This window comes from Lactuca virosa, chromosome 9, assembly GCF_052849685.1.
Source record: "Lactuca virosa cultivar CGN04683 chromosome 9, Lactuca_virosa_CGN04683_v6, whole genome shotgun sequence".
In the NCBI taxonomy this organism is placed as follows: domain Eukaryota; kingdom Viridiplantae; phylum Streptophyta; class Magnoliopsida; order Asterales; family Asteraceae; genus Lactuca; species Lactuca virosa.
Window position 1 is genome coordinate 42,275,872 of NC_136434.1, and position 13,923 is coordinate 42,289,794.

A 13,923-nucleotide genomic window follows, 5' to 3' on the forward strand; every position below is an offset into this window, starting at 1 on the left:
AGAGGGCCATTTGGAGAAGCGTCTTGAGCTTGAAGATTCGGGGATAGCTCATCATTTGCAAGCTTTTTGAGGTAAAAAGCTCACATATTGATGATCCATGATGTTAGATCTAGTTATGTTGTTATTTTATGTTTTTCGAGTCCTTTGAGTGATTGATGAGCTTCTTGACTCATTCCATAAGTTTTGGTGTTAGATCTAGGCTTCTTTTGGTCCCCTTATTCAAAAAAATGCAAGCTTTATGGTGTATCTGTTGGATTAAGTGTCTAAGCCCATAACTATATTTGGTATGTACTTGACCCGATTGTAGCATGGTCCTTTTGGGTTGCCTTCACCAAAGCAACTTGACTGGATGAATTATGGAGAAAGAGGTTAATTATGATTTATTAATATATTATGTGAATAATATATTAAAAGATAAATCATATTATTTAATTAATATTGGTCAAGAATTAATTTAGAATTAATTTTGTGGTCAAAAGAGATTAATTAAATTAATGAGACTGATATTGTAATTATTAGATAATTGCAATATGGGCTGAGGATCTCTTAAATAAGAGATTGACGATTTTATATGGAAGCCCATATAGAAATCGTCCAGGCTAGGTTCTGGAAGGATCTTGTGGGCTGCTTAGAGCTTAAGCAACCAGATTAGGTCTTTGACTGAAACCCTAATTCCTCACCTATATAAGGAACCCTTTGGCACCTATTTTCGGCTACCAGAAACCCTATAAGGATTCTTAGAGTCGATTTTAGCATCCCTCTCTCTCTCTCTCATATTCTCCAACTTGCTTCTTGGTGTTTGTGATCTATTAGAGGCATCACATTTGAGGTGTTAAGTTCTCAAAGGCTCAAGGTTATCAAGCTACAATTGAAAGGTAATATCCTAACTCTTCATTAGATGTGGATTTCGATTTTTTGTATGCTAGATATAGGGTTTACAAGCTTTGGGTGATTATTGCATGTATAATTAGAAAAACTAGATCCAAAGCTTTAGGGTTTGCATGTGCATCATAGGATTGTTGTAATGCTCAAAACCCATCAGTATCTTGGATTATGCATGTGTTAAGACCTTTGTTAACTCTTTTTGAGCTATTGAGCTGTAACATACACGTTCAATTATCGTGTTATGTAATTTTAAAAGTGAATAATATAAAGAAATATTATGTAATTTGAGCGTTGAGTTCTAACAGATAGTTTTTACTAGAAATGAAGTAAAACTATGTTTAGAATCGCTCGGAAAATATTGGAAGTCTTATAAGATTCCAATCAAAAGTTCATTCTCTACGATAATATGAAGGTCTGATAAAGTGTGGATATCACGTTCTCCAAACTTCAACAAATCTTTGGGATCAACAATATGAAACTAGTTTTTCTTCAACTTGATCACCACCGTTGTAGTAGCCTCATCATAAACCCATAATTATATTGTATCCAAAGTGCCTTCAGGTAAGCGCTTGGGAAGAGGAATCCTTTTGGCTTGCTTTGTGGGTGGCCACATGACATTCACCATTGTTTTGTTTGTGCGTGAATCAATGACACCCTTGGCCTTCTTAGTAAACGATGAAGCAATCTTTAAGTCTTCAAAGTTATTTTTCGCTTTAATATCAATAAAATTTTTAAAGGACCATGCCATGGTATCATTGGTTGGATTGTGGAAAGGTGCGTGGATGAGTTCTGAAAGATCAACTTTTGTCCAGGACATGATGTCGACTTTCCTATCATAATATTCAATTATTCCATTTTTTGCTTCACGATCCACATCTTCTTTTCAACATCGTATCCCCACATGATGATGCCAGGACGATCACCATATTTGTCTGTGAACTTCTTCCCAGTTTCCCTGAAGAACATTTCAGGGTGATCACCTGGAACATTTTGATATAAATTCTTCATCAAGAGCATTTTCCCTTTCAGCTGCTCAACCCTAATTTGCTTCTCTATTCTTTCTTGAGCATAAAGAGAACCATAAGATAAGAATGTATCAAGTTTAACATCTGGAGTAAGTCTTGCAGCTCTTTCACTTGAAGATTGTGAAGTTGGATTGGCGGAACCTGAACTAGAAGCAGTGATCTTTTCTCCTTCAGCACTCAAGGGTTGAAATTCATCACCAAACTTCTGAAAATAAGCGATGTTTCAGATCAAAGAATAGAGCAGTTAAACCACCGAGATTCGCTTGAAGCCGAACGACATCAACAAATTCAGATTCAGGCAACTTACTTTTGCATTTGGAGATGTCCAGCTCGGGTGTTTCAAATGATCTTCCTGAAGCTTGATCTCCTTATGAAGGTATGACTTCTTCTTCAATAATTGGGCTTTTAAAATCTTGATCCATAGGAATGGGCTCAGAGAACGGGCTTGGTATTTCTTGAATCACTGAAGAGGTCTCAGTGAATGTGCTTTGTATGTCTTGAGCCCTAGAACCAGGCTCAATCGGTGTAGATTTCTTTTGAACTACGTCCGTGATAAACACTCCCCGCCTTGGATCTCTTCTTTTTCGCTTCCTTGGGAGTAAAGCGTAGACTGAGTCTTCTGGATCACTTTCAGATGGAGGTTCAGTAGCGACATGAACTGTTTGGGGTGTCTTCCTTGCAGTTTGCTGAAATTCTGCTATGAGAGCATCCATCTGTTCAGGTGTCGATATAGAAGATTGCACCGTTGTGTCACTTTCCCTTGCAGTCACAACCGGTGGTGTGACAGCTGCATCCTTCTTTGGGTTTGAGATACTTTGCTGAACAAAGTCTTCAAACTCTTTTTCTGTCAATTCATTTTCTTGATCCTCTTGATCTTCTTCATCATCAGATAATTCAATCTCTTCAATGGCGAATTGAAACTTTGGTTTGGGCGCCACGTGTTCGTCGGCAACCCCAACATTTATTGAACCAACAACAGGAGTGTCTTCAATCTCAGCAAACTTTCCAAATTTAACTAACTCCTTTAATCCTTGATAAGCAACTTTGGCAGACTTTCTCGATTGCTTCATGAGTCCAAAAGTGTTGGGACCCAAAGCTTTCATATCCGAGGTATCGGGGGTCCTTTCGATTTGGGGATATTTTTCATTAAAAATCATTTAAAGGAACATGGGGTACATAAAAAATAGGTCATTTTTCTTTCCCAGGAGGTTGCTCTTCATTTCTTCGAAGACGAACTTTGAGAAGTTGTAATCCCTGTCCATAGCTAGAGCAACATTGGCTGAGGTCACAGTCTGATTGATTTCGTCATAGCCTCCCTTTCTTCCGGAAATGCAACTCACAAAGAAGTGCGCCAGGAACCTCCAGTAGGGTGGCAGTAGCTTCTGGATAGTGGGAGGATAGTTTCCTTAATAACACATTTTTCTCCAGAACTTCCTTGACACGATCAGCAGAGTACTTAATTGGGAATGCGGATGCATCACCAAATTCGAGTACCTCTTAGATAATTTGTTCAGAGATAATCACTTGTGTTCCTTTCACCATAGATTCCACTGTACCAGCTCCATTTGCTCCTAGCTTGTTGATCGAATCATTTTTACAGAAATTAGTGATCAGGTCTCTGTGAATGACTGGATTGGCACGAAGGGGTTGATAGATCCTGTAGTTGTTCAAACCCACCATCATGGATTTGAATTCTTGATGAGCAACAGGAGGATCCATGAGATATCCAACAATGTTGTTAGAGTCTACGAATTTAAGTTGCTCTGCCATTTATCTGCACCAAACTAGCCAAGTGAGAGCTAATTTAAAATTAATTAAATTGAGTATGAAATCCGATTTCGGTCAAAGTCAAGGTCAAAGTCAAAATTTTAGTCTATTTCGGTCAAAGATGATCGATTTCGGTCAAAATCACTTGTTGACCAGACGATTTCGGTCAACGTTGGTTGATTTCGGCCGAGAACCTAGATTTCAGTCAGATTGGGTCGGATCTTCATCGGATCTCGGTCGAATCCGGGTTGAACCGAAAACCAGAAATCTCATCGGAAACTGTTCCAACGCAGTTCGTCGGAAACCTCGTAAAATCCATTCGAAAACCTGCAAATCTGTGAAACCGAGTACACCAAAAACAACTTAAATACCATTACCATTATCGAAAACCAAAAAACTACCTAATTCACCGAACAATTTGCAATAGAAACAACGAATGGGTAGATTTTAGCAGAAAATCTCGAAGATATTGGGAGAGAAAACAACGACGACTGTTTGGGGGTTTTTCGGTGTGAAACCCTAACCAACCGAAAACAATATATATATATATATATATATATATATATATATATATATATATATATATATATATATATATATATATATATATATGACCGAAAAATCGGCCCAGATGGTCCACCTAAATGATTTCGACCCAAGGAAAAATACTCGTTTTTAATAAAATGATTTCTTTCGATTTTACGTTTCAAAAACCAAATACGAAAATAAAAATAAAATTAAACATTTTTTTTTCAATAATTTCTCCCCCTAAATTTGTGCATAACAGTGAAAATATGTACAAATTTAAATAAAAACAAAAATGTAATAAACAGATTCTAATAAAACAAAAACTTTTGGGACCAAACGTTATGAAGCAAATTAATGAGGTTTATCAGCACACACGTTCATGAAAAGCTCTCGTCGATCATTGATATTGTGATTCACTTAAGCACATAGGACATTTTTGAGGACAAATCATGAGTGGCAATATATGACTATTATATTCCTAGATATATCATTTTGTCTGACGACGACCAAGGATATTGTTGTCCACTTAAATTTAGCCAATAAAATCTACCAGTCAACCTTTAGTTATGGGTGCAGTTAATGTTAGTACACTGGAACATGTTCCCCACTTCATGTGTAACACCCATAAAAATTAAGCAAATTTAAAACTTTTTCAAACATCCAAAAGTCATTAGTTATTACAAAATGTTTTCAAAATAGTTTAATATTAGAGTATCCCAGAAACCGTAAGTCCAAAACACGAGGATGTGTACGGTCACACATTTGCCTTGCCGAAACATCTGAAACACTTGAAACAATAAACTGAAACCGTATGCACAAAGCTTAGTGAGTTCCCCCAAAATACCCATACACACAACAATACACATATAATCACAAACAACATACTATGGGTCCAGCCAACCATCGAGTTGGAATACCCCAGGCCCTCAACCGTCCGGTTGGAAAACCAACATATTATGGGCCCAATCATCCATCAGGATGGAATACCCCAGGCCTGTTGACTGACGCACGAAGCATCCTAGTCTCACCGTATACACTGACAAATATGTCGGGTCCAATCAACCATCGGGTTGGAATACCCCAGGCCCAATCAACCTCCAGGTCCAGTCATCCATCCGGATGGAATACCCCAGGTTGGAATGTCAATATATATATATATATATATATATATATATATATATATATATATATATATATATATATATATATATATATATATATATAACGGGTCCAGTCATCCTCGGGATGGAATACCCTCGGCCCACAACCATCGGGTTGGAATGCCCACATAGTACGAGTCCAATCATCCTCGGGATGGAATACTCACGGCCCACAACCATCGGGTTGGAATGCCCATGTCTATTGGCTTTCGCACAAAGCAGATAAGCCTCAACCACCAATCAAACATGTGCACATATAACAAATAATCACATAACAGTTTATAGACAGATAAACCGATCTAACAGATCATAGCAGCATAATAACATCCTATCTACCGGGATACTGATCTAACAGATCATAATAGCATATACCATCCTATCTACCAGGATACCGATCTAACAGATCATACTAGCATATCATATCAGGATAAAAATCTAAAGGGTCGGCCTTGGTGCCTTCGACCCTTGAGTATAGTGAGGAAAACTCACCTCACACTGCTGAAGTCCCGCGGATAAAACTCCAGTTGTTGGTTGACAGATTCCCGAGCTAAATACATAGCAAAACACACACACACACACACACACACCTTCCACGGTGGCTGGTGGCGACGGAAAGAATGGCAGTTGGCGGCGGCCGGTCGGAAACGTAACGTCATCAGCGGCAACCACCATGGTGGTTATTCGTGACTCCTTTTCAACAGAAAACACACACGCAACCGCATTACAACCATGAATGCTGCCACCCTCTTGACGGAATAGTCCAACAATGACAACAACAGCGGTGGTACGATCGACGACAGCAGCACGACGACATCAGCTACGGATGGTGACAGAAAGAAGGAGAAGAAGACACGACGGAGGAAAAAATGCAACAAAAGTAGCGGTACCGGCCTTCAGGCCCGTCGTCGGAGTCGCGAGGAGTCGCCGGTGGTTAGTTTGGGACCTCAACAATGGTGGTGGCGGACAGAAGAAGACGCGAAGTGGGTGGCGGCTTCCACCGGAATTAGCATCAGCGACGCCCCGGGGTGAGTTACTTCCGATCTCCCGCTGCCATGACGTCCAAAGGTGGCTTTCGTCTTCAACGGGTTGGCACAGCGGTGGATCGGTGGTCGGAAACAAGAGAGGAACGGAGTGGTGGTGCGGCGCCGAAATGAGGAAGTGAAGGTGGCGGCTGGGAGGAAATATTAGGGTTAGGGTTACATGGGGTGTCCCTCCGACGGGTATGGGGGCATCGGGTCTTAAATCCCGTCCCCATGCAAACTTATAACGAAAATGGCAGAACTGGACCCTCCCATTCCCAATCTCTTCAAAGAAAGTCTAATATTTACCATTTATACCCTGCCTTCTGAATTTCCTTTCAGATCAAGTCCGGAATTTACCTAACAGCCCTCCGTTTTCAAAATCCTTTCATGATAAGTCCAAAACACCCCCTGACTACTAAAAATCTTTACAAAATAAGTCCCGAAATTACACTTTAACCCCCAGAGATTCGAATCTTGTCATTTGGATTCCCGAAACCAATATCCCGCTAATTATTATTTGATTTTGGATTATAATAATATAAAATAATAATAAAATTACTTCTCGGGGTTCCGGGATTATTATTTAATTATTCTATTTTAAACGGGATGTAACATCATGGCATACCCCGGTAATCAAGGAAATTTCTTCGGAATCCTTTACTTTTGGTGAGTAAATAATCATTGTGGAATGCATATGTTGTGTCCCAGGTCGGATCTACCGATCACGCAGAGGGGACAACATATGACTAACATAGAGAGTAGGATATATGTTGGAGACAATATACTAACTTAAAAGCAGTGAACATCATCTGAGTGCTCTGATACCACTTGTAAGTCCCTGAATTCGGATCTATCAAAGTATCAATGCAATCGTTTGATTTAGTGCAGAATCTTGATCAAACAATGATACGAAACAATGAATTAGATATACCAAGAACACGTTTTAATAACATGAATGCACACAATTCTATTGAATAACTGTCAAATACACTCAATCACACTTCAGCCGTGAATCACTAGTATTCACCAAAAACGCATTCTTATTGAACGACTATACACAGACCATATATATACTAAACCGATAACCTAAAGCCCATATATAATAAGCCCATCGAGAACACACCAAGCCCACCGAAATCACTAGGTGATTTCAGTGCAAAACCGAGAACAACATAATACATTCAAAACAAAGCATAAACCACTAAATATAGCCCAACAAACATGCCCAACCACGGACACCTAGAGTGGTGTTCGTGCTCGTGGTTCTTGCCACTGTGAACAACGAACTTGTTCATTGTGTGTATATTGGTTAGCCATTTAGCCTTAGTCGATGACTTCAAATAATGACTAATGAGACATCAGGAAACCAACTAAAATAATTAGGGGTGGTCAAAAATATCCGCATCCGAACATCCGATCCGAAAAATCCGAAAATCCGATCCGAAAATACCCGAAAAATCGGATATTCGAAAATTCGGATACCCGAAATTCGGATATCCGGTTTTTCGGATTCGGATACGGATATTAAAATGTGATAATTTCGGATATTTCGGATATCCGAAATCCGAAATATATAATATAAAAAATTATTAAAAGTAGTTTTAATGCATTGAGTTTTTTCATTTGAAATTCAAAAAGATAAATTATTAACATTTTTACTTGGTACGCAAAGTGAGGATGGTATAAATGTTACCTTTTTTATGTTGATTTTAGTAATTTGAGTTTGATTTCTTAAGATCTTCAGGTATCATGAGGTAACTTGCATTTAACCGGACCAAATGAAGTCTTATTATACCTAACAAATGCATGGAAACGTTCTTGTTCTTGGAGGGTTTATTTATTTATTTAAAATTAATGAAATTCGGATATCCGGATATCCGAAATTTCGGATACGGATTCGGATATCAAAAATCAACTATCCGAATTTTAGGATATCCGAAATTCGGATATCCGAATTTTCGGATATCCGAATTTTCGGATATCCGGTTTTGAACACCCCTAAAAATAATGATGCTCCTTGGACTAAATTATAGTCTTTGATGTTTATACATTATATATTTTTATGGTTTTCTTAAAATTATATATTAAATATTTTGTATTTACATAGATAGTGGACGTACAAAAATAACTTATGATAGACCCTCTTCATGTCCTTTAAAACATAAGAATAGATAATTTTGTTATGCACCTACAAAAATTGGAACTTGTTTTTAGGCACAATTATTTCACCAATTTAAATGACAAAAAACATCCAAAAGAGCGAATATGATATACGGGGGATGAAGTCTATTTTGAAGACTTGGGGGACAATTTTTGCAATTATTCCAAACTTCAAAGGTGCACTTTGTAAACCCACTTTTATTCCGTATGCAGTAGCGGGTTGTACCTTCACCTTCCACAAATGTCCTAAAAAAGATCCCGCTCGTAGCCCTAGTTCTCAGTTCTTCGTTACTCACTCGAGGAAAGTACACCACAGCTTCATCGTCATTCGGCTCATCTATTTCAAAACCCTAGAAGATGTCAGGCGGTTTCTTCCGGGTTAGTTCTTCACTTATAACACCAATTTCATTATGAATATGTCGTTCGATTAAGTTACTTATTGATATAGAGGATTCGAGTAGATCTTCGTGGCTCAAGTTATGAAATTACTGATTGATTTTGTTTTCTGGCAGGGTACTACGGCCGATCAAGACACTCGTTTCTCAAACAAGCATGCTAAGCTTCTTAAATCGCAGAAGTTTCCACCTGAATTGGAAAATCTGGTTCGTTTATCTATACATCATCCGTGTTTTCATTACCTTGTTCCTGTTTGTATGGGGGCCTTGTGTAACCGGGGAATCATTATTGTTAGTTATCTTGAGTGTACGTGAGAGTCAATTTATTGTATCCTGACCTCCGAGGTAAAACAATCAAAGGTTCAAATTTCCAAATTTTAGTGAGTGATTTCGAGAAAGAAGTGACGACCATGTTAAAATTTTACCAATATAGGAATGCTAATGTTAGATGTATGCTAAAACCAGTATCAATTTTTTAGCTTTGAAAATAATAGATTTATGATTAGGGGTCAAAATGCTTGTCGGATTTTTTTTTTTTATTTGTGTGTTTTCTTTTTTCTGGAATGGTAGGAGCATCTTCACTGATGGATGATATGTCATTAGATTAAAGCTTAGAACTTTCTAACTGTAATATGTTAACTAGCTTACAGCGCAACATCTTAAAGGCTGATTCTGGAAAATGTGTAATTTGACTTTGGAATTTTCCTATGAGGATGTTGCAATTTTATGGGATATTTAAAAACAGAAGGGTTACAAACATGGGACAATACAATTCAAGCATGATAAGCAAATAATTTCAATGCATTATAACTTTGTATTACACACTTAAATAGTTATCTTGCTTTCTAGTGCTTAAGTTGTTTTTGATAATAGTTCGGTCTTGTCTTCAGGTGGACATGACAAAGGTCAAGATGGATGTCATGCGCCCATGGATAGCTCACAGGGTTACTGAACTTCTTGGATTTGAAGATGAAGTTCTGATCAACTTTATTTATGGACTTTTAGAGGAGAAGGTACCATATAAGATTTACTTTGAACTTTTTTTTTTAAGTCTTTGTATTCAGAATTAGTGCTGCTATAAGAAGTCTGACAATCTGTTACATGTTTTGTTGTATGCAGGTAGTTAATGGCAAAGAGATTCAAATTTCACTTACTGGGTTTATGGAGAAAAATACAGGGAAATTTATGAAGGAGCTTTGGACACATCTTCTGAGTGCCCAGAATAATGCCAGTGGTGTCCCTCAACAGTTCTTGGATGCCAAGGAGGAAGAAACTCGAAAGAAGCAGGTACCTTTTTTTTTTGTAAAGGTATGCTTTCTTTTTGTATATCATCTGTCCTCTAACTATAGCATGATGTATATAGGAGGATACAGAGCGTATAAGCAGAGAATTGAAGAGAACAAAAGAGAAAGAAGGGCGTGAGCGGGAGGCTGAACAAGAAAGAGTGAAGATGGTAGTAATTCTTTCCATGCAAGTTAGTTAGCGTAGAGTCAAGTTTTTGGTTTTGACGTATGGTTTTCTCATGACATTCAGCTTGCTTCTGCAATTATTTGGGTTCATGTCCTTTCCTCAAACTACTGTAGGACAGAGAGGTTGATGCTGCTGCTGCTGCTGCTGCTACATTGGAGCCCCACTCAAGGAGTCGCACTAAAGATTCTAGCAAATGGTCAGCAGTAGATGACAAAGGGACTGATGATAGGAATAATGGCTCAAAAGCAACACCCAGGACCACCCGCTCTCCACATTCACCTTGTCATTCTCTCTCACCACCTCGGTATGTATTCTCATTATTACCTAAACTTCTATATCTTGCATTGTTTGTCTTTATTGTTGTTCCATTCCATCATGCTTGAGTCGATTTTTAGTATCTAACTGCTTATTTTGTGTTTCTTGTGCAGAGGTACACGTTCAAGATCAGTTAGCAAGTCATTCTCTAATTCCAGAAGTCATTCAAGGTCTGCATCCATCCAAAATTATTATCCATGATTATTATATATACATATATATTTCATTTAATACATAACATATCTCAGGTCCAGAAGCTTGTCAGCATCTCCTAAACCTTCAAGGCGTTCGGTTTCTTCTGAAAGGAGGCGCCGAGTTGACTCACGTTTGCATTCCCCATCCCCTCCACCACGCCCACGTGGACGCTCACCTTCACCTGCAAGGCGAAGGCTGCGATCCCCTGTGAGACGCAGATCTCGGTCTCCCATGTGGCGCAGATCACGCTCACCTATAAGGCGTAGGTCCCGCACACCCATCCGGCGAAGGTCCCGCTCTCCCATCCGCCGGAGGTCACGGTCTCCCCTCCGGCGAAGATCACGTTCTCCCCTCCGGCGAAGGTCCCGCTCTCCACTCCGGCGAAGGTCACGTTCTCCGGTCAGGCGCAGGTCACGTTCTCTGGTCAGGCGAAGGTCGCGTTCTCCGATCCGGCGAAGGTCTCCGTCTCCGTTTCAACGCAGGCCAAGATCTCCTTTCCGTCACGGGTCACAATCCTCTGCGTCTCCTCCGCCACGCCAGGTGTCGGTGTCTCCTTCACCGGTTCGTCGGAGGTCCCCGTCTCCTCCTGTAAGGCGGCGATACCAGAGAGCACCGTCAATTCCACGTCATCGGTCTCCTTCGCCAGTTAGGCGTAGGCCAGCCTTTCCCAGCCGTCAAAGATCCCCTCCAAGTCCTCGAAGTATGTCTTCTTCCCCATCAAGGCAAATTTCTCTTTCCCCTAGACGTGCTACACCCCTGAAAAGTTTCAGGGGATCACCAAGGCGTCAACAACAGAGATCACCTGTACAATCTCCTAGAGATGGACACAGGTTCTTGATACTTCTAAATTTTTCTATTTCATTTCTTTGATTGTTACTCTTGCTTGTCATATTTTGTTTACATGGTTCTGAACCCATGGAGCAATTTTGCAGAGGTGTTCAGAGAAGTGTTGTTGATCGTCAAGCTCCACGAAAAGAGACTGCTCCACCTCCTGTTGCAGGAAGGTCTTTGGAAAGAGATCCAAAGGGCAGGAGAGCTTCTCATAATGGAGGGCCAGCTTTATCTTCGCCACAACATAGCTCTCCTTTGGGTTCTGTATCTCCCCCACCTGCTGCCAGAAGTCCTAGTGTCGAGAGGAGGTATTGCAGGCTATATATCTATGTTCCATTATAGTGTAACATTATATATCTAATTTGTTACTTTAACATGTGTCAAATTTTGCTGACAGTAGTCATGTAAAACCATATAATAGATGATATTGTTTTCTGACAACAGCCCTATACTTCCAAGGAGACAGAAAGAAACTATGGATACCAAGGACCGTATGGATATTGTTGAGGTTGAAGAAAGGACCTTTTCCAGGTTGGCTCTATATTCATTAAATATTATATTCTAAAGTTTAATTACTTAACAGTTAACATATTCAAGAGAGAACTCATTCCATTTATTACTTCCACTTGTGTCCTTAGCATACGGAAAAAAACCAATCTTAGTGGGTACATTTAGATTGGCTGAATTTGCATGGGAAGACAAATTTGTAGGTTGAGTGGGTCCCATCCCACCAAATTATGTCTTCTTTAATGGCTATTTTCAGCCTCCATGAAACTTTTCACTAGGTTTAGATGTGTAGTATAAAAGCCTTCATATCCTTATTGATATGTTTCCCTTTTAGCCTGTACTTGAAAGGATGTATAATTGTGTATCTTTGTAATTTGTTATGCAGAGTGAAGGAAGAGAAACATGGCAAGAACAAAAATTCTCCTGAAAAGTTAACTAGTCATCACCGAAAGAGGTTTTTCTTTAACTAGCTAGTATAAATATAAAAAAACCATTAAAGGGATTGTAATCTTTTTGTGATTTTGTAATTTGTTAGCAAGAACGATGATGTAAGGAGGAAATACCCGGATGAAGTTACAGAGGATCCCCCGAGAAGCCGTAAGGACATTTTAGCAACTGAAAAAGGGTATAAAGCTGGTGATGATAATAAGGAAGCAGCAGCAGCAAAGTTGCAAAAAAGTGGGTCATTGGATTCTGGTGGGTCGGATGAAAGTGATGGTGGAAAGAGAAAACGCAAAAGGTCAAAAAAGAAAGACGTGACATCAGATGATGATGATGATAGTCATGATGACTCTCACACAGAAGACAAAAAGGAAGCTAAAAAACGACGCAAAGAGGAGAAACGATTGAAAAAAGAGGAAAGGCGCAAACGACGCGAGGAACGACGTCGCAGGAAGGCAGAAAAGCAGAAAGGCAGGAAAGCAAGCGGGAATGTTTCTCCTTCGTCAGATGAAAATGAGGAAGATGCTGATCAGAAGAAACTTGAAATTGAGTTGAGGGAAAAAGCTCTTGAATCTCTCAGAGCTAAAAAGGGCAGCATTGGTCATTAGTTTTGTTGTTGATTTTCAATGCTTCTTTTTGTTTTTAAAAAACTTTAAAATATTATGTTTTCTTTCTCCCTATGACATGACATTTGCATTTTGGTTGTGTATTGTATTGTTGATAACTGTTTAATACTCTTTGTCTGTCTTTGCTGATGACAGCTGAACGGAATTCAAGGATATTCATCGTGCTGACTTCCTTCTGCTAAGTTTGCCGGTAATAAATGTTTTCCTTTTTGCTGGGGACTTAGTTTTCTTGTGCTTGTTTGGATATAGATTGATCTGTGGAAATAGTTAAATACATGATATGATGTCATTTGTTCATTATCCTAAAAATATGCATCTGGATGTGTAGACTTATGACATTTGTTTGATTTGGGCTCTTGGGGATCAAACCTCCACAAGGTGAAAATGGTAATATACAATCACATTCTTAATGATACGTATTGAGCAAGCAAAATAGTTTTGAAATTTACTTTTTATTAATAGAGATTGAACATGACCATATATAATACAATGGCACAATGCTAGAGTAGGAAAGAAATCACCTAGAGGGACTATTGACTATTCTAGAAAGGAACCATTATGCTTATCGCATAACTTTTTGGAATTCAATAGAGAAC

At 39.0% G+C, this 13,923-nt stretch overlaps 1 protein-coding gene across 1 annotated transcript; it reads left to right on the top strand.

The window, feature by feature from the left end:
• The first annotated feature begins 8,778 nt into the window (after positions 1-8,778).
• LOC145136756 (splicing factor PWI domain-containing protein) lies at positions 8,779-13,550 on the top strand. The gene is made up of 12 exons (XM_079070870.1): positions 8,779-8,925; positions 9,060-9,149; positions 9,833-9,955; positions 10,062-10,229; positions 10,306-10,395; positions 10,526-10,716; positions 10,841-10,897; positions 10,976-11,752; positions 11,855-12,061; positions 12,198-12,284; positions 12,646-12,714; positions 12,796-13,550. Exons 1-12 carry the CDS (start codon positions 8,905-8,907, stop codon positions 13,307-13,309), a joined length of 2,394 nt encoding a protein of 797 aa, XP_078926996.1. The 5' UTR covers positions 8,779-8,904; the 3' UTR covers positions 13,310-13,550.
• The last annotated feature ends 373 nt before the right edge of the window (positions 13,551-13,923 follow it).